This window comes from Berghia stephanieae, chromosome 12 (genome assembly GCF_034508935.2).
Source record: "Berghia stephanieae isolate SIO BIC M18660-M18661 chromosome 12, UCSD_Bste_1.3, whole genome shotgun sequence".
In the NCBI taxonomy this organism is placed as follows: Eukaryota; Metazoa; Mollusca; class Gastropoda; order Nudibranchia; family Aeolidiidae; genus Berghia; species Berghia stephanieae.
Genome location: NC_088371.1, coordinates 13,865,902 through 13,886,917, shown reverse-complemented (window position 1 = coordinate 13,886,917; position 21,016 = coordinate 13,865,902). Strand labels below are relative to the sequence as shown.

The following is a 21,016-nucleotide window of genomic DNA, read 5'->3' as shown; positions in this document are numbered from 1 at the left end:
CTCATCCGAACACAAGCACAAAATCCAACAAAGAGGAATACACTCAAATGCTTACATTATACATTCAAAATAACAAATATAATAATACATAACAGAGAGATGATTTACAAGGAAAAAAATATCATCTCCCAAAACAATAACTATGCATTTGGCTGTTTCCCTCCCCGCTAGGACTCCGCCCATGCGAGGACAAAAACAAATAATCTCATTCCAAGACAAAGACAGAGAGCATGTTGGAAAACATATATAAGGGGATAGAAGACACAGTATGTACCCCCCTGCCCACTATGGGAAGTCAGGAACCCTTACCCAAATAACTATAAATGAAGGAACATGATTCATTTACGATTTTTAAAAACAATGAAAGGTCTCAACTCTTTGTAAATATTAACAAAAGAATTTATTATCAAGTCATTTATTATAATATTCATCCAGCAACCTTCCATAGGGTAATTGATTCAAAACACACCATCAGCATTTTCACACAAACCATCCATCTTATCTTATAGCCATGTAGAGTACGACAATTGAAAATAAAATAATAATACCGTTCATCAAATCTTAAATTACTGCTATGTACAGAAATCCCTATTGTCTCAATCACAATCAAACAAGCTGGCTTATTTTTGTATTTTTTTTTTTTTGTCATTGAAAACAAATGTAAGTCGCATCTTAGTTATCAAGAAATCATGTAAACACACGCACACACTTTTACGTCCATCTTACACCAACCCAGTCATGATATCTACAACACTATATCAATCTTATGAGACCCATACAAAGCAATCAATTGTCAGCAATGAGGCTCAATTCAGTCCCATTTTTAAATCCATCTGATACTACTTACCATAGCTCCCCCATCCCCTGTCTAATAAAACCCAATCTATCCTCTATCAACTACAATAGGCAGTTTTCTGCCATACTCTTGTGAAAAAGCATGTATTTAAAATTTTGGCCACAAAACCCATCCTTTAATATTGATCGATTAAAATGACAAAAACTCTCAAACCGGAGACTTCTGTGAATCTTGATGGAATAATCACCGAATTTTTTATGACCAAAAAAAAATCTTAAGATTCTGAATTTAGCAAAAATAATGTCAGGTATCCAATCACTTTTAGTATTAAAAGCTTAAGATATAGATACTTGATGGGTGGATCTAAAAAAATCTCACCAGAAAGACAGCATCCCTCATACTAATTTATTAAGGAATTTAAACAAATAAAAAAAAAACAACAAAGGACTTGTGATGAGCCAAAAGTAACCACAAACTCTTCTAGGGGAATCCATCAAACTCCTCATCGGCAATCTCCTTGGCACTCTCAAGCTCTTGCTGCTCTCTCTCCCTGCGTTCCTATCGTTTGAGAAAGACAACGATATATCTCCTCTATTAAAATATTATGCAAATTAGTATCAGATAATTTTTGAAATGGAATATTAGGACATAGTGTAAACTATTCTGTGCCACAAAAACAAAAGTAATTATCCAAATTTGTAGAGAGTAAAAATATCCCAAAATAATGTGACTCAATTCTTGAAAATTGACCACAAAACAACACCCACAATATGACAAATGAACCTGTCAAAACTCAAATAAGGGCGCTTAGAGAAAAAAAAAAACAAAAACACTTAAGCCCAACTTAACCCTCAAGGTCAAGACTGCATCAGATTACTATTTTTGAAAAAGAACAGGATTTTTCTTATAGTAATAAGTGGATCTATCTATGTAAAAAAAAAATTGTAAAAAAATAGTACTAACACACTTGCTCTCAAAATGAACTCATTACTCCTTTCCAGAGAGTTGGAATAGTTGGGGAAACTATAGGTTTATGGACTTATGTTCATTCCAGAAAAAAATAAAAGTGAAGTACATGAGTCTGGAGCAGAAAGTACAGGAAGGAAATGTCTTTTATCTTTGCCTTTAAAAATTTTAAGATAAAAATAATTAGACCAAAAAGGAGACATCTGATAGAAGCAATTATCATGCACTGCTTACTTTAGTTGAGGGGACACAGAATGTTTACCTATTCAGGCCCTTGATGCAACAATACAAATAACCTAAACGAAAGTGATTTTTAAAAAAACCTGCATCTTAAAGAACACGTTTATTAATCGCATTCTCTTTTCTTCCATTTGGTTGCATTTTCGAGCATATTTTACCAAACATTTCTAATGAGGAAAAAAACAAAAACAATCAGAAGCAAACAACTATTTATAATGTAAAAGTACAAACACGAATTTTACTCCCCCACCCCCTTCTTCTAAAAAAAATAATTAAAAAAGAAACAATTGTATAGGTGAAGAATTCCTAAGAAAGGAATTCATTGAAAGCCACCCGGATGTAAAGCACAGAGATTCCAATAATTAAGCTGAACATTTATGCACGAGGTAAAACCACTCCTTGTTCGTCTTTGAACTAACATTGTAAAATTGGAAAACGGATTCCCCCCCCCCCCCCCCCCCAAACAATAGCAAAGCATTAAACAAAATTACGTAACTAAATAAACATATTACACATTACCTCTGCTGACTCCAGATCTTTGTTATAGGACTTGGGTGGAAATCTCATAGCCTTATGGAATTTGAGAGAAGTGAGAGAAAAATTAATTAATTGACATACAAAAACAAGGGATTAAAAAAAAATCCCAAAGGAAACAAATTTACAGTGGAATGTTTACGAATCAAATTCCATTTCTGTTCATGTTAAACTGCTCAATAAAGTCACATTCCAAATTACAGCCGACAACCGGCTACCTGATTTGTGTAGGCATTTGGAGCTCAATCTTTGACAAAATAAATCAATAATACGGTAATATTATGTTCAATTATCCGGTCTATTTTGCTCGGGAAAAGAGTAAGCTGGCAGTAAAATGTTGTTTTTATCAACACAAAACTATCCCAAAAAAAAAAAAAAAGTGAAGAAGAGGAAGGAAAAAAATATTTAGAAAAAGGAGAAAAAAAACAAAAACAACAAACAAACAAACAAAAAAAAAAAAGAAGAGGAAGGAAAGAAAGATTAAGAAAAAAAAAACAAAAAAAAAGAGAAGAGAGAGTTGAGGAGTGGTAATATCTCTACCTTGACTGATTGGTTGTGGATATCCAAACAAAAGCTAATGCGTTGGTGGAAGGCCATCATAGGCTCTTTGGTACTGTAAACATCCCCAGTCTCCTTGGACTGTACATAACCATGCTCGTGATCAATTGTGGCCTCTATCACACCATCTCGGATTGCCTGAAAAGGTAGAATCCAATTGACAGATAAATACAATAAAATTGATTTGGACCAAAGTTCAGGGACTTGCCTACATTTAAGGTTAGACGCAGACTCTTGGAAAACAAGAAAGAAGAAAAAAAAAGAAAAAAAACCCCAAAACATTGGGTTCTGCTAAATCACCACTAAAATAGGCAAAATAAAACCTGCACAATACCGGTCAACCTTTTCAAACTGAAATCAGGGAAATTCCAACCTTCATCACAAACTCACCTCAATGTTGATGGAACATCATCACTTGTTATCATCAAATTACCAGTACTTAATTAGATGATATATAATCAAAAGAGAATGAAGAAGATGGAGTAAGATTGAGTAAGAAGGACCTTGTAATGTTTGTTTGTTTATAAGGGTTTTACGACGCTTGCGGCACATTTAGGTCATATCAGCGCCAGTAAAAAGAAGAAAATGGAATAGTCTAAATATTCTAGATTTACAATTACAATCAAAGCACCCATTAAAAAGTAAGACAAAGGGGAATTGGTTCAAAGAGGGAACAGATGTAGATTCCAAGAGCAAACCACCAATGTACTTGGTTTGAGATCACCTTAGAGTCTTATCCAGACACCAGCACAGGATCCCACTAAGAGGAACACACTCAAATTCTAAATACCTTAGAATCTTAGTATAGATCAATTGAAACACATGTCCATTTCTGAGTGAACTAACTTTTAAACTAATTTCACTAGAGAATCATTGCTTTAAAATCTGAATAAAAGAAGAAATAAAATTTTGGAAAAAAAAATAAAAATGGCCCTTAGATAATGTATGGACAAATTTTTGTTTGTTTGTTTGTTGCTTTAGGTCTCTTCCAACACAATTGAGGTTATATGAGAGACCGCTGAAACAAAAAAACAAGCAATCCAACAAAAATAGTACAAATGTCAATCAAAATCATAACCTAAAGATATCATAAGCTAAATTATAAATAACCAAGAACAAACAGGCAGAGGATTTACAGGAAAAAAAATATCCCCTGTCAAAAATACAATCACAAACCAAAGAAGCAGGATAGGCTAGTAAAGAGAAGAAGAAACGACATCACTATCGGATCGTACACCCATGCGAACATCATAGGTATATGATTCAAGGGTGATGCTCCCATCCAACCGCCCGCGTATGGACAAATCAAAAGCAAATAAAATGCAGGTCTGCTGTAGTTGTCAATTGTTACGGAGTTCCTTCCCTGCATCATGACAGTGAACAAATTACACAGCACTGAAAAACAGTGTCACACTATACTAACAGCATACCTCTTTGTTTGTTTGTTTTTATGGTTTTTACAGCGCTTGCAACACATTAAGGTCACATCAGCGCCAGTAAAAAGTTCTAGAATTACAATTAAAGCACCCAAGAAAAGGTAAGACATAGGGGAATTGGTTCAAATAGGGAACAGATGTAGATTCCAAGAGCACACTATCAAAGTACTTACTTAGTCTGAGATCACCTAAAAGTCTCATCCAGACACAGGCACAGGTCCCCACTAAGGGGAACACACTCAAATGTTTACAAATAAAAAATATAAAAAACATAATACAGTGCATAACAGAGAGATGATTTACAAGGGAAAAAATATCATCTCCCAAAACTAACTATACATTTGACTGTTTCCCTCCCAGCCAGGGTATCCGGTCAGAGCCAGGACAAAACCAAGTAATCTAATTCCAAAACAGAGACAGAAAGCATGTTGGAAAACAGACATAGGGGGATAGAAGTATGTACCTCCCTGCCCACTATGGGAGGTCAGGAACCCCACCCAGGCATACCTCTTTATTTCATGAAAAAAAAAACCCATACTTTAAAACAAACAAACAAAAATGTACTAACCCAGAATACTTGATTTCAACTCCTACTTCATTGAATATCAAAGAATAGACATACACCATATATCCATCTATAGATATAACAAAAATATTTAGTCCCTTTTTCTTCTAATATTTGGAATTCATTAGTATATATTTCTCTTACTCCTACTGTTTTATACAAAGGATTATAAGGACGCCTCTTTGAAAATCACTGTTTAAATAGAAATCTTGGCTGCTGCTAACAATAAAATTTACTGTTAGCTGCAGCAAAATTTTTCGATTACACTGGAAACAAATTATTGTAATGTCCTCTTCTGCATACTGAGATTTTTGGTTTAGCTGATTTCGGTCAAACCATGTTTTCTCTGCACTTGCTATGCCCCTACCAACTATGTAGGCAAATCAAGGGAAGGAAAAAAAACCAACCCATCATTGTTAAGAAATGTAAAAGTGTTCAAAGAAAGTGCATACAGATCGCAAATAATGCAAGAAATAAACCCAAACCTTAGCCACAATAAATTCAGCATCTTCTGGACTGTCAAGGCAGAGGCGGTGAGCAATGTCCGAGAGGGAGATACGGGAGTAGCTAAGACTGATCATGCGAACTCCAGTCTTGATGACATTGTGACGCAGCCGGACTATCAATGTGTATGTGTTCTCTGCCTGGAACTTAGTGCCATATTGGGCAAGTGTCTCATTGAACATCTGAAGGTTGCCTCCTCTTACAGCTGTTTAAAGAACAAAAAAGAAATATCTAAAAAATCAATCAATAAATAAAACTAAAGATGAAAATTATTGTACGAATATTGTTATTTCGACCCTTGAGGAAACCTTCATGATAATCATTCCCAAAAAAAAAAAAAAAAAAAAAAAAAAAAGGAATGGACTAAAAATGAGAGAAAGCAATGTTAAAAACAAATTTTTCAGACAAAGACAAACAACCAAAGGAAAAAAGAAACATTTTTACTATTTCAATTGTAAAATAAAAACAAACCCCAAACACCATGGTATTCATTATTATACCCTTTTCATTTCAGGGAAAACTTGATTTTACTATACCATAATGCAAAAATATTATGAGGCGTCCTTATAATCCTTTGTATAAAACAGTAGGAGTAAGAGAAATATTTTTTTTCCGGCATGGATCCAGTTTTACTAAACAGAGATTTTGACAATGATAATCCTTAATATCAAAAAGTTAAATTGGAGGATCAATCATTGTAAAAAAACAAAAAACAAAAATACATATATATATATATATACACAATAGAAATATATCTTGATACGAAGCAACACAGATGAGGTCATTCGAGGGATATAATAGATTCTTGAACTTCTGCATTTGAAATTTTGAAGTCATTCCTAACAGCTGCTCCCAATGACGTGCAGTTTTTCACTCGGGGTTCCAGAACGACTATTTTTTTTTTAAAAATGAAAATAAAATAAAACTGAAATGAACTATTTACCTCTAGTCAGCTGAAAATAGGGAGCCAGTGTTTTCCTCATTGAACTCTGTCTGAAAACAGACCTGTCTGGGATATCCCCTAGCAACAATTCGACAGCAATAGCCAACTTCTGGACCTGATGAGGAAGGTAAGTAAGAAGAGCCATGTACACAATGATTCTGACCTTTCAAATGCATGATGCAAAGCGGTGGCAGACTTTCCAACTTTTGCCGGACAGAATTAGGGAATATTTTGGGCAATGTGGGATCAAAGTGAAGATGTAAAATGATAATTTTTCTAGAATAATGGAATAAAATCAAAATTGGGAATGAAAAGAAAAAGTATAAATTTCCTAAAACTGGGACAGTTGACAGGCCTGCATGTAGCAATTTCAAAAACAAAAAAAAAAAAAAATATATAATTTTAGAAAATCAAGAAACAAAAAAATTAAAACAATTGCTTCAGATCTTTAAAGGAAGAACGAAAAAGAGGGAGTAAAATAAAAAAAAAATAAAAAATCATCTAAGTTTTCTCATACCATATCAACCTTTATTTCAGAAAAAAAAAAAAAAAAAACAAAGAAAGGGCCGCAAAATTGATGGATTTCATCATTCAGATTACGAACAAGATGTCAAATATTGGAACTACAAAAACCATGTTAGTAAGAAGAAAAGAAAAAGAAACAAAATAAGAGAAAGAAAAGAAAGACGTTAAAAAAAAAGAAAGCTAGTGAAAAGTTCAAGTAGCAACAGTTTAAAATTAACGAACTTAACTGTCAATTGCTCCTAAATAAGACAGTGCAAGATATTTTACACCACAGAGCATTTATGTGGAGATGACTGCTATAAAAGAAAAACATTAAATAAACCTCCCAGGTATAAAAAAAAATATACAAAGTCATGCACTTACTGTCTGCTTGAATCCAACTGCACTGTGTTGTGGTGCTTTACGCATCGCCTGCAAGAGGTGTTTGTGAGCTTCTGAATACTCTAGCTGTGCTGCTTTGATTCGACCTACACAAGGAAATAGGAATCAATCATGTCAAAGGAAGATTATGTGACAGGAATTCAAAATAAAAAACACCAATTGGGACTCAATCACCTTTAAACCAACTGTCGTCATAACTTATATAACAATGTGAAATTGAATGTAAGCTTCAATTTAATATACGAAAACAGATAAAATGGATGTTTGGGTTTCCCCTTTATCAACAAAACAGGATGAATGAAACACTACAGACAAATGAGAATTGGTTTTTGTTTATTCATCTTATCAACGCCACTACCACATTAACTCATCTGTCTGTAGTGTTACATAAATAAACATTGTTAACAACTTAAATCAATAATATTAAAATATCAAACATTTATATTTTAATAAAAAGAAAAGGAATGACATAATCACATGTTTACAGTCAACTTACCGAGGTAATATAAGAATCGAGCCCACTCATTGTTGGTTGCACTCTCTGGAAAAGTGGACTTGGAAACCAGCTTGTCTGCCTGTTCATACAAGTTGTAGTGAAGGTAATTACGTAACAAGAGATTTACCAGAGTTGCCTGCCCTTCAGAGTCTGAATGTAGTGTGGCTGTCCTCAGTCTGGTGTGAAGGAAGCTGAGGATACATATTGAAAAAAGCATCACCTAACCAAACTTTACTTTAAACAACACTTAAACTTAAGTCTTTAGTTGCTAGTAAAACTGGCACTAATTTTTTCCCAGTTGCTAAACAATTTGACAAAAATCAGTTTAAAATTGGTGATGTTAGTAAAAATGCTACAGCAAGATACCTACTAGTCCAACCTTCATGAAATTCATATGGATCGTTTTGTGAACATGCCACCGCAATCAAATATGCAAATTAGGTCATGTGACCATGGTGGTCATCTTGGAAAGCTAATTAATATGCAAATTTACTAAGTTACCGTACATTTTGAGTCATGATTCCACCCAAAATAAAAATAAACATTATTTCAAGGCTGGATATCAATGACAATTGTATGTAATTAGAAATTTTTTTTAAGTTGTGGTGTCTCCAGTCATTTTGTTTTTGTTATGAGCTAAGTTAAGTGGCTGAAAAATATATGGAAAATAAATGAAAGAAAGAAAGACTACAAGAGGACAGTACAATATCAGGAAATATAAGTGTAAAATAACACACAGAAATCGTCTTTTCTTCTCCATTCCACTCAGGTTAACGGGGCAGAGTTTATCCCTGTTTCTGTAGTATTACAGTAGAAATTACGAGTTACCCTCTGGATCGGAAACTAGTCTATCAGTGGTAAGGGTTGAGCCAGAAATAATCCCCACATCACTGGTAATGCATGTATATAGTATAGAAATATGTCAACAGGACAAAGAGTGGAAATATCTATGTGGAACATGGGTCAAAGTTGGCAACGGTCACTTCGCCTGAAAGTGTTGAATGCCATACACAAAAAACCTGAAAAAACCCAGTGACTCACCAATCTGGTAATCAAAAAAAATTATGTGACACTTACAAAATCACTAAATATAAAAGTATCTGTAATAGTTGATCTAGTAGTGTAGTATATGATTCAAACTCACCAATACTATAAAATGTACTGGAAATAATACTGTATGCAAAAATCAAAGATAGTTTGAAAATATGTCGTATAACCTTACTCTTTGTAAACATTTAATGAATTGTCCTTTCCATGAAAAATTTTTAAGGCCTACAATATTATTCAAATGAAATGCCAGAAAGTGTTGTTTTGTTTTAATTTGTACTTTATATTATAAAGCAGGTTACATTATCTTTGTTACCGAAACCTAGTAGTTATGCAGCTTATAAATATAACCCAAGAATCTCTCAAATTTCAAACCATGTCCAAAGGTAAAAAAAAAAAGAAGAGTAAACTAAGCCAATCAGAGAGAGAGAGAGAGAGAGAGAGAGAGAGAGAGAGAGAGAGAGAGAGAGGGGGGGGGGGGGGAAGACTTCTCTACCGGAATAATTTATGAATTGATCTTATGAATTACATAACCAAAAAAAAAAAGAAGAGAAAGAAAAGAGAAGGAGAAAGAAAGACAGAGAGAGGGGGGGGGGAGTGAGAGAGAGAGAGAGAGAGAGAGAGAGAGAGAGAGAGAGAGAGAGAGAGAGAGAGAGAGAGAGAAATGAAAAAGGCAGTAGGCACCTACAACTACAACAGAGAAAAAAAATCTAGACCCATTTGTCCCTTCCCTTCCCCTCCACCAACTAATCAAAGAACACCACTGGTCTTCTGTATCAATTGTGACATCTGGACCATTGTGTCTGGCCCGACGTCATAAAAAAGGGACCATTACCAATTTCACGAGACTGAGCACAGGTGTCAAAATATGACATAAGACATAATGGAGATTTTGTGGTTTTGAGGAAGATGTCTTGACACGGCAAATGCCGTGGAAAATTTCTGAGAAATTCCCAAAATCCTGGAATTCCACAGAAGATTATCATCACTGAGTATAATAGTGGCATATGCAGGTAAACTATCAACTCCATCAACCGGCAAGACCTGCCTAGAAATTCTCATTCGCTGACATTTCCGGCGTACACCGGCAAACTTTGACCCATAATGTGGAATTCGACTATTATTAACTTGGATAAAGACATAGCACTAAGCTTACAAATAAAAGTACCAATATTTATCGCAGATGCAACAAAGTGTTTTGTCTACTGATTCTTTTGTCCAACAAGCAGGATTTGTAGCTGAGATTGTTTGATCAGATATTACTTGCGATATAAATACCATTGTCCTATCTAAAGATTAGCAAGCAATTGTTGGTGTCCTTTAAATGATAGAGAATCTGTGATGAATATTGGCTTTAGGATACTTATGGTTTAAAAAGACTAATACGGATTACATGTAAATGTAACAATATAAAGACACAATTCAAATTATCAACTTTGTCAGTAACATAACATTCTCAATAACCGTCGCTTAACTGGCAATTCTGTTTTCACTATGAAAAAATAGAACATGTTAACTATCACTTAACGTTAAAAAATCAAATCTGTACGGTAAAATTTTAATACAAATAATATTTTATTCAATGTACTTTTGGTTAAATACTAAGTTACGGGTGCCATTTTAATTCATACCCTAATAATTTATTTCTGGATGAAATTTCTTAATTCAAAAGCAGTTTAAAGAAGAAAGATGGATCTTTAAGTAAACTGAGAAAAACTCACTCATAATTTGATAATTTAAAAATGTTATATGCATGTTTTTTTTTAACCACTCGGTTATCTCCCCTTACTCTACCGCAATCACTATGTGGTAATTGGCAAGCGGTAAGTGGGAATTTGTTACAAAGAAATTTACAGTACATTGAGCCAAATCATGTGTGAAAACATATGATGATACGAAACATCACCAATATGTGTGTTGGACAACTGACGTAAGAGGAAGAGTCAACACGAATGCTGTGAATGAAAGTGAGAGACAGCTGTAGACAAAACCGCAGAGAGGAGAATTCCCATGACAACCACACTCAGACAGTAGACAAAGTAATCTTAATAATATATCTTTATTGTCCTCAAAGAAGTGGCAATATTGACATAGACACACTCACACAGATGCACACTAGTAACATAGTAGTCATCGAAAAAAACACCAAAAAAAAAACAAACAAACAAACAAACCGGCATCAACAACAAATCATCATCATCATTATCACCATCTTCATCATCACAATAACCTTCCTAATATTTTCGTTACAATCCGTCACTTTCACCATTCCCCTATAACACCATTCACCATCTTCATCATACTCCATATTATATTATTCCTGTAACAAGCTGTAAGATATGGTTTGGATGATCATCCACAATTTAACGCTTCTGCAATGTTTTTTTTGGACAGCAGCAAATTTCTTAAAATTTTATTTGTGTTTATGGTGTTCCCTGTGAAAGAAAACAAAATGTTTTGTCTGATGTCAGACAATTGTCTGAGAATTTACAGGCCTGTAGATGGTTTAAAAACCAAAATCTTACACTTTAATGGCATCCAACTTCCCAGTTAGTTCATAAGACCTTGAATAATAGAAATAGCATTTGGCTGACAGCATGTCCATTGTACGTCTGTTGTGAACACAAATCTTTCTCATCAGTAATTCTGAACATTCAACAGCCTGCAAGCGAAAATATCAAAATCAATATCAAAATAATAATAATAGGAATAATAATAATAATAATAATAATAATAATAATAATAATAATAATAATAATAATAATAATAATAATAATAACAACAACAATATTCTTTTAAAACAAATAAATATACAAATAATAACCATAATAAAAAGAGAAAAAATAAAGGAGGAAAGACAATGAAGAAGAAGAAGAAGAAGCAGAAGAAGAAGGAGGAGGAAGAAAAAAAAGATAAAGAAACATAGTTCCGTCAGTATTAAGCTGCCAACTTCAAGAGATGAGAACAAAAGGTCTTCCGAGATTAAAACATCTTAATACAACTATTTTCAACATTTCTTGCTTCATTATTTGTCATATTGTATAAGAATGCTGGGGAAAAAACAAACTGATTACAAATATTAGTTTCATAGCAAAAGAAAACATGATAATAAAAAACAAAAAACAACCCCCCCCCCCCCAAAAAAAAAACAATAATAAAACAAAACAAATTAAGAAGTATCAAACAAAACCTTCATTAAAAATAGTTGTGACCACCTGTCTCAAATCAATATTGTATCAGAGTAAACCTTATCATGTGCATATGTGTGAGTTTAAGTAAGTAATGTGCAGGAACAGATGTGCAACTGATCAATGAAAAGCTCTTTCAGGGTTTGGCTTAAAACACTATCGAAATGCCCTGATTACAATCTGCATTTGAGATTAATTGAATGCACAACAATAGATGAATGATGAATACCATGATGAGCACTCTCATTAAATTGCGTTTTGTTTGTACACCAGTATGGATATTTGCTTCGTTAACATCAAAAACTGGAACACACTACTTGCCTATAAGTATAAAAAAAAGCCCCTGTCTATGAAATTATCCTACAATCCAAAATATTTCGTCACTGCAAAATATGCCCACAAACACCTCTTAAAGTATTTGATTACTATTTTCAAAAAGTATTTGAAAATTTCAACGTTTTGTAAAACATATAAGCATTCTTTGTCTTATAGCCACATAACTTAAATTTTGTAATTCCGATCCATTTGACACAAAAACTCAATTCTCTTTCATATGCATCACTCTGAGATAACACTGAGCTAATGCAGAGGGTCACAATTTTACTTTAAAAAGCTAACTTCCTACCCTGTCAAACTGTTTGGAGTCAATTAGATGTATGAGCACCAACAAGTGGATGTAGACCTCTACCTCGGGAATAAGGGGGATAGCTGCTTGTTTCGCTGATCTTGGGTTGAAGTGAGAAGCCACCCCATTCATGCCTTCAGTTTCTCCCTGAATTTTCCAGAAATCAATGGATACATTAATCAGCTTTGGGAATCTTTTGCAACTAAAAATAAACGTAAAAAAGCTAAGAAATATTCAATTTTAAAAATCTCTGGATAAGGTAGGTTTAGTGAATCCAAATTTAGGAAGACAAAATAAAATATGTAACAAGTTTATCAATATATATATATATTTGTTAAAACAACTAAAACAAATTGAGGTGGTAAAGCAATATCTGATAACAATATCAGTCACATTTTAAAAGAAATGTATTGTATATTTATTGCTTTAAAATACCTCTCCCAGCCCAAATTAGAGAAAAAGCTCTTTAATTTTATAGCAATACAGTAGATTGGACAAAAAATACATAAATCATCACCGATATGATTTTTTAAAAAATACATCATAAAAAGAGGATGTTTGTTGATGCCAGATCTCCCCCCAGTGACTTCGAAGATACAACAGAGAAGACTGAGACTTGCGGGGCACTGCTGGGGACACAAGGAGGAAATTGCAAGCAGTCTTGTGCTATAGGAACCACTTGAAAGAACCAGAAACAGGGGCAGGCAGAATACAACATACATTGACTGTCTGCTAGATGTCACAGGAATGGACAACATCCGGGAGCTGCATACACTCATGGAGGACAGGACAGAATGGTGAAGACTTGTGGCTCATGTTGGGTGCCCCAAGGGTAAGTAAGATCTCCTAATCAGCTATATTCTATGACTATATATTATGGCTTAACCGAGGAGGGTCTGAATCGGTCGTTAACTGACAAAATCCACACTTACATCTGCAAGGAATGGGAAGAGCTCATCTTTGGTGTTGTTTTGAGATGTGAAATATCCTTTGATCAACATGCGCAGAACTCTGGGATTCAGCTTCCGCCGAACAGTAACAAGGGCACGGATAACTCTAGACATAAATCTGGGTTCTTTTGTGGACACTGCTTTTTCAATATGACGTACATGCTCTCTTATATCTGGAGTAAATCAGATTTAAAGGGAGAAAATAAAACTGATTAGAATTTGGGTTTGTTTTGCTAAAGTAATAGTACTAGTTATAAAACATTTTAAATTGCAATTCATCAATAATTGTCAAGTTTGGATTTTAAAAAATAAATTGGGGGACAAAGCATATGCATTTCAACTTTTTAAAGGTAGGAACATTTTTTTCTTTTTAAATTCTAATTTATCTATATAATAATCTCTCTCTCTCTCTCTCTCTCTTGTCATAGTGTTATTCCTTCTCCTTCCCATCTCATTGTGAAATGATTTTGTTTGTTTGTTTGTTGCTTTAGGTCTCTTCCAACACAATTGAGGTTATATGAGAGACCGCTGAAACAAAAAAACAAGCAATCTAACAAAAATAGTACAAATGTCAATCAAAATCATAACCTAAAGATATCATAAGCTAAATTATAAATAACCAAGAACAAACAGGCAGAGGATTTACAGGAAAAAAAATATCCCCTGTCAAAAATACAATCACAAACCAAAGAAGCAGGATAGGCTAGTAAAGAGAAGAAGAAACGACATCACTATCGGATCGTACACCCATGCGAACATCATGTATGATTGTTTTGTTTTTTCTCTCACTAGGCTAGGATTAAAAACAGGGCTGCCAGGCAGGTTTGAAAAATCTGCTCCAACCAAATGGGGTGTCTCTTGGACACGGACTGAATTTCAGAAATCACTATGAAAACTGAATTTTGAAGTAAGGTACATAAAAATGTTACTCTTTATAAATTAGCATTTCAATATGTTTTTTAAAAAAATGTTCTTAAGGGTTTTACGGCACTTGCAACACATTAAGGTCATATCAGCGCCAGTAAAAAGGAAGAAAATGGGATAATAAAAAGTTCTAGAATTACAATTAAAGCACAAAAGAAAAAGTGAGACAATGGGGAATTGGTTCAAATAGGGAACAGATGTAGATTCATTCCAAGAGCACACCGTCGAAGTACTTAGTTTGAGATCACCTAAAAGTCTCATCCAGACACAAGCACAGGTCCCAACTAAGAGGAATACACTCAAATGTTTACAAATCATATAATATAATATGTAAACTAAACATAATACAATACATAACAGAGAGATGATTTACAATGAAAATAATATCATCTCCCAAAACTATAACTATACATTCGACTGTTTCCCTCCCAGCCAAGGAACTCCGGCCAGGGCCAGGACAAAACCAAGTAATCTCATGCCAAGACATTCCACGGGCTGGGGGGATAGAAGACACAGCATGTACCTCCCTGCCCACTATAGGAGGTCAGGACCCCCACCCAAGCATTTCAATATAAGAAATTTAGTAAAGATTATTGTATAATACATACAGAGACACCAATTTTCAATTTGACTCACAGGAATTTCAGACACCACTCGGAGGAATATCAATGCCGAAAGAGGAATTTCCGCACACAAAAAAAAGGGAATTGGGATGATATTTGGTATTGTGTTTAAATGTTGTATAGATATAAATAGATAACTGATTAAAACTATATTATGATATAATAAATATAAACACATTGCCAAATACAACCCCAAAGTTTCCTTATTTCAAATGAAGTAAAGCTCCAAAACCTAATGGTATTGAGGATGATGTCGTGTTGGTAGTAGTAGTAGTAGATTAGTAGTACTTGTAGTAGTTGTAGTAGTAGTATTGATGATGATGATGTGATAATGGCTGTTGTAGTAGTGGTAGTGATGATGATGTGATGGTAGTGGTGGTGGTGGTTGTAGTTGTAGTGATGATGTGGTCTGGGTGATTGCAGTAGTAGTAGTGATGATGTAGTGGTGGTGGTTGGAGTAGTAGAGTGATGATGATGATGTGGTGGTGGTTGTAGTAGTAATGGCAATGATAATGATGTGGTGGTGGTGGTTGAAGTAGTAGTGGTAGTGATGAAAATGTGGTGGTGGTGGTTGTAGTGTGTGCATGTGTGTGTCTTTGAGAGAGAGAGAGAGAGAGAGAGAGAGAGAGAGAGACAGAGAGAGAGAGAGAGAGAGAGAGAGAGAGAGAGAAAGAGAGAGATAGAGAGTGAGTGCTCAAAGTGAATGTAGTGATAAGTAGAGTAACATGAACTTGAAAATCTAACGAGGCTAAAGTTTGAGGTCAAAGTATTTGTGATGAGCTACAATTGGCAAGTGCACAAGAAGGTGAACATGAAAATTAATCCAGTGACCGAATTTATTTATTTGTGTGTGTGCGCGTTTGTATATGTGTGTTTGTGTGAAGAGAGAGAGAGAGAGAGAGAGAGAGAGAGAGAGAGAGAGAGAAAGAGAGAGAGAGAAAGAGAGAGAGAGAGAGAGAGAGAGAGAGAGAGAGAGAGAGAGAGAGAGAGAGAGAGAGAGAGATTTACACTAAATTTGTTTGAAGGATTTTTATGGCGCTTGCAACACTGATTGCAGTAGTATTGGTGGTTGTAGGGGTGGCGTTGTGGTGGTTGTAATAGTAGTTGCAGGGATGGTGATGCAATGGTGGTGGTAGAGATGATGATGTAATGGTGGTTGTAGTTGTGGTGGAATGGATGGTGATGTGGTAGTTGTTGTAATATTGGTGGTAGGTGTGGTGATGTTGTTGTTGTAGCAGTAGTGGTGGGGACGGTGATGTGGTGGTTGTTGTAGTAGTGGTGGTAGTGATGGTGATGTGGTGGTTGTATTAGTGGTGATAGGGATGGTGATGTGATTTTAGTAGTAGTGGTTGTGATGGTTGTAGTCATAGTGATGATGATGTAGTGGTGGTGATGGTTGTAGTAGTAGTGGAAGTGATGATAGTGTGGTGGTGATGGTTGTAGTAGTAGTGGTAATGAAGATGATGTGGTGGTGTTGGTTGTAGAAGTAGTGGTGGTGATGGTGGTGGTTGTAGTAGTAGTGGTAGTGATGATGATGTGGTGGTGACGGCTGTTGCTGTAGTGGTAATGATGATGACGTGGTGGTGGTTGTAGCAGTAGTGGTAGTGATGGTTGTAATATAGTGATGATGATGTGGTGGTGATGGTGGTTGTGGTTGTAGTAGTAGCTGTGGTGATGATGATGATGTGGTGGTGGCTGTAGTAGTAGTGATAATGAAGATGATGTGGTGGTGGTGGTTGTATTAGTAGTGACTGGAGGGGGGAGGGGGTATCCTTGGAACAATTAAACCTCACCGGAAATTTGACGGAAGTTGCCCGTAACCCGGAATTTTTTGCTCCAGACCGGATTTTTTTCCGGTGAAACCGGAGTTTTGGCATCACTGTACATACCCTAAACAAGAGAGTGCAGAGTAGATAGAGGGATTACTGTGCAGAAGAAATACATTAAACAAACTAAACAACGTCAATTTCAAAGGCCCCACCAATCCTCAAAAAAGTAACCATTCACTGCCCCATATTAATATTGTCTACATATCTCTACTCATCGTAAATGAGCTCCTTTCTAACCATAATAATGCCGCCAGTTAATTTTTGGGAGAAAAAAAAAATCGCTATTTTAAAAAAATTTTTGGGCTAATTCTATTTTTTTTAATGGCCTCGAAAATTCGCGAAACCGCTTTCAACCGCAAATTTTCGCGGTTCTGCGACCATCTGGCAGCCCTGAAAAACCAAGACATCGGGTAATGGGTGTCTAATGCCAAAGTATAGATTCTCTCTTTGGCCAATTTAGTAACGCATATGGCAGCCCAGCTATTTATTGTGTTCTGCTTATAACACACAATAAATGGGATTGTGGGGATGGGAACGAAAGAAATCAAGGTCATAAATTACCGTGCACAAGAGCTGTATCGGAAATTGGTTTCTGAGGGTCTTGCAAATACCAAATCTTTTATGGAAAGGTCTTTCAAACTCCAAGACGCCTGATTTGTTTAGCTATCTTGGCACAAACGAAATAGAGATGTCTTGATTTGTGACCTCACTTTGTGACTTGGATGTAAGGTTTTGTGAGTAGATGTATCCTTTTGTGTGTGCAAGCCATGCGGGTAAGTGGTGAATTTCAATCTTACTTGGACCTAAAATAAAATCTTACCGTTTTCTTCAAAAGACAAACAACAGTTAATACAATTTAAAAACTTGAGCTTTTATATAGCGCAATATCCACCCAACGTGCTCAAAGTGCTTTTTATCAATATTCTTACTGCTCTTATGGTGGAAACGTCTATTTTTTTCTGGGTTAAAAAAATAATATAAATGGAGACTATTATTTGAAAACAAAAAACCATTGTCACTGGCAAAGGGTTAATTGCAGTACTCCTGCATCCTGTGAGACTCCTACCGTATCCATGACATGCTCTGCGTCACCAAGGTCACCGACCCGTCTCCCTTTCGTATTCATGCATCCCCCCCCCCTTCACAGTGGTGGTGGCGGCGACGGAGGATAAAAAAAGCCTTTTTCCTTTTATTCAATCAACTTGACTGTCGTGGACCCTAGTCCTCTCTAAAAGTACAAGAAATAATACTCACTTTTTTTTCTACTCCAACGAAAATATCTACCCCCCACCAGTCTTATTATTTGTAGCAGACAACAAATTTCACACAGGAAGTCCACGAATGCCTATTTACGGCATTTCCTTTAAACCGTGTAAACAACTCAATTTCGTTTTGAGTCGACCTCAACGGATAAGATTGGCTGGCATTTTTTAACGAACTAAAGTTCTGAAAAATCAAAATGTTTCTTAAAAAGTTGAAAGATGCTAGTTTTTTAAAAAGAGGTAGGGGCCTAGGTTTTTTAAAAAAATATTTCTCTTTTACGTGAATGCATGCTCAAGGCGAATTGGACTTTCAACGAGGTTGGCACGCCAAAGGCGCGCCTCTCTAAATTGTCATTGATTTTAAAATAAACTACACCAAACGATAGAGTAATTTCTCCTGAAGAAAATAAGACATAAATCATTAAAATCCATCCATAAACAAAAAAATCTATGGGAACTTTCTCTGAGACCCATCACTCAAAAGTCCAAAAAATCGGGTCACAGCCACTAGCCCATTTATCGGCTCCCTGCTGGAGGGCCAAATGGACGTTGACTCAAAGTAATGTACCGGATGTTTTTTTTATAGAAAACAAATGCATCTTCTTTTCAAATCTAAACTAAACTGCTTTTGATTTTGACGGTAGGCCTTACCGTTTGTGTTTTTTTTTTCTTTTTCTGTCTAAACGAATGATTGAGTTTGAGACCTTTCAAGAAGCTAAATATGGGTTCCATCGGGGTACTACCGCAAACTCTGGGACCCAAATAATTTTGGGGTTTTGGGAGGGGGGAAACAAGAAACAGCTTGGCTTGGGGGGGTTTGGATTGGGAGGGGGGAAACTTTTTTTTTTTAAGTCTCTCCCCTTTATCAAACCCCCTACTAGAAGACTTAAAAAAAAAAGTTTCCCCCCTCCCAAACCCCCAAAATTATTTGGGTCCCCGAGTTTGCGGTAGTACCTCCATCGGCACACCTTTCTAGTCTATTCATAAAAATTCATTCTCCTCATCCACTCAACTCGCTCGCAGTCGCAGTCGCAGAGTTGGCTTTACTTTTACTTTTTTCTTACCTTCAAGTGTTAAAATTTCAGGAGCCTTTTTCTCCTCAGCTTTAGTGTCCTCTGGCTTTGTTGCACTGGCATCAGCCATCTCAACGTCTGTATTTGGTTGTTTTGTTGCTGCTTTCATTGTGAATGTTTCCTCTGTGTAACTGGTCTCAAACTCAAAGGGTCCTCACAAAAAACAAAAGATGCCGATCATGACAAACAACTTCGAAACGAGATAGCAGTTTCGCACAGAATGGCGGTTCCGCAGATGTTAAATTTCAGAAGGTTAGAAATAAAAAATTTCTTATGATTTAGTTCTGAGTCCAGGATAGTGATTTAGATAACCAGTATTTGTAAAATGTATTTATTTGTTAACTACACATTAGTCCTTTTTTTTCGGAAGGCATTTTTTCTGGGAAGTGTGTTTTCAGTCCATCAGTGGACCGAAAACACAGCTGTGTTTTCAGTCCACCGGAAGAGATTTTACGGCACGGGCTGTTTGACCTAGCGCGAGAAAGCGAGGTGGCCGGCTGTTTAGCACAGCGTAACTGTAACCCAGGTGGGGTTAGTTAGGGATTCGAGCTCTTTTCTAGGCATATTTTCTTTCTTCCTTCCTTATTTTTTTTTATTTTATTTTTTTTTGTACTTCCTTAACAAAAAAATTCTTAATTTTCAACTTCAACACGTTGACACCATTCCTGGTGACTCGAGAAGTTTGATTGACTTTTAACATTTTTTATTTATTTACTTTTCTCACTTTTAAGTTTATTATTCTAATTTAGGACACAGTGAGACGTCAAAATTTATTGCCTTGTGCATTTCTTGTACGTGGCAATATGAGTCCGGAGAAAAACGAAACAAAAACAACAACAACAGCAACAACAACAACAACAACAACAACAACAACAAAAGGAAAGAGAACAAAATTTTATTGTCATAGGGTCTTGAATATGTTTAAGGGAGCGGAGCATCAGAAAGAGAGAGAGAGAGAGAGAGAGAGAGAGAGAGAGAGAGAGAGAGAGAGAGAGAGAGAGATGACTGCTTTGTAGCTACTTGCACCCGCACCATTTAAATAAAAAAATTTGGCTCCTATTTTTATTTATAAGTTAAGGTTACGGCTTGGGACACTTTTGGTTTATGCAATATCGGCGTGAGCCGCAGGGAAAATGAGATCAACATTCTTTCAAGAACTTTGTTTTTGAAGGTTTGATGGCACTCATAATAGTTATAAAACATTGAGGTCATTTTAGGGATAGTAGAAAGGAAGTTATATTAGCACACGAGAAAAAATTAATAAGGCAAACGGAACTGGTTCAAAAAGGAACAGATGTAGATTCCAATAGCGGACCATCCGTGTACTTAGTTTGAGATCACCCAAAAGTCTCACCAGACACAAGCACATGATACAACTAAAACAGATAGACTCGATTACAAATCATTATACACACACAACAAAAAAATACAACTCTACATAAATTACAAAACAAAGAGGTGACTTACAAGGAGAAAAAAAAACCCCATAATCTCCAAAAACAAACTACACAAATAGCTGCTTTCCTCTCAGCCAAGGTCTCTGATCAGGGC

General features: G+C 35.5%; 1 protein-coding gene across 2 annotated transcripts; it reads right to left on the bottom strand.

Annotated features, from left to right (window-relative positions):
• Nucleotides 1-377: 377 nt before the first annotated feature.
• On the bottom strand, nucleotides 378-19,885 carry LOC144958316 (26S proteasome non-ATPase regulatory subunit 3-like). 2 transcript variants are annotated; one of them, XM_078890210.1, is made up of 11 exons: nucleotides 19,457-19,885; nucleotides 13,737-13,927; nucleotides 12,805-12,951; nucleotides 11,517-11,653; nucleotides 7,945-8,135; nucleotides 7,431-7,534; nucleotides 6,543-6,657; nucleotides 5,581-5,804; nucleotides 3,077-3,232; nucleotides 2,522-2,572; nucleotides 378-1,354 (listed from the first exon to the last, which is right to left on the bottom strand). In XM_078890210.1, exons 1-11 carry the CDS (start codon nucleotides 19,572-19,574, stop codon nucleotides 1,277-1,279), a joined length of 1,512 nt encoding a protein of 503 aa, XP_078746336.1. In that variant the 5' UTR covers nucleotides 19,575-19,885; the 3' UTR covers nucleotides 378-1,276. The 2 variants fall into 2 exon arrangements, with proteins under 2 accessions (XP_078746336.1, XP_078746337.1); XM_078890211.1 differs by having other exon boundaries at nucleotides 621-1,387; nucleotides 19,457-19,684.
• Between the last annotated feature and the right edge of the window lie 1,131 nt (nucleotides 19,886-21,016).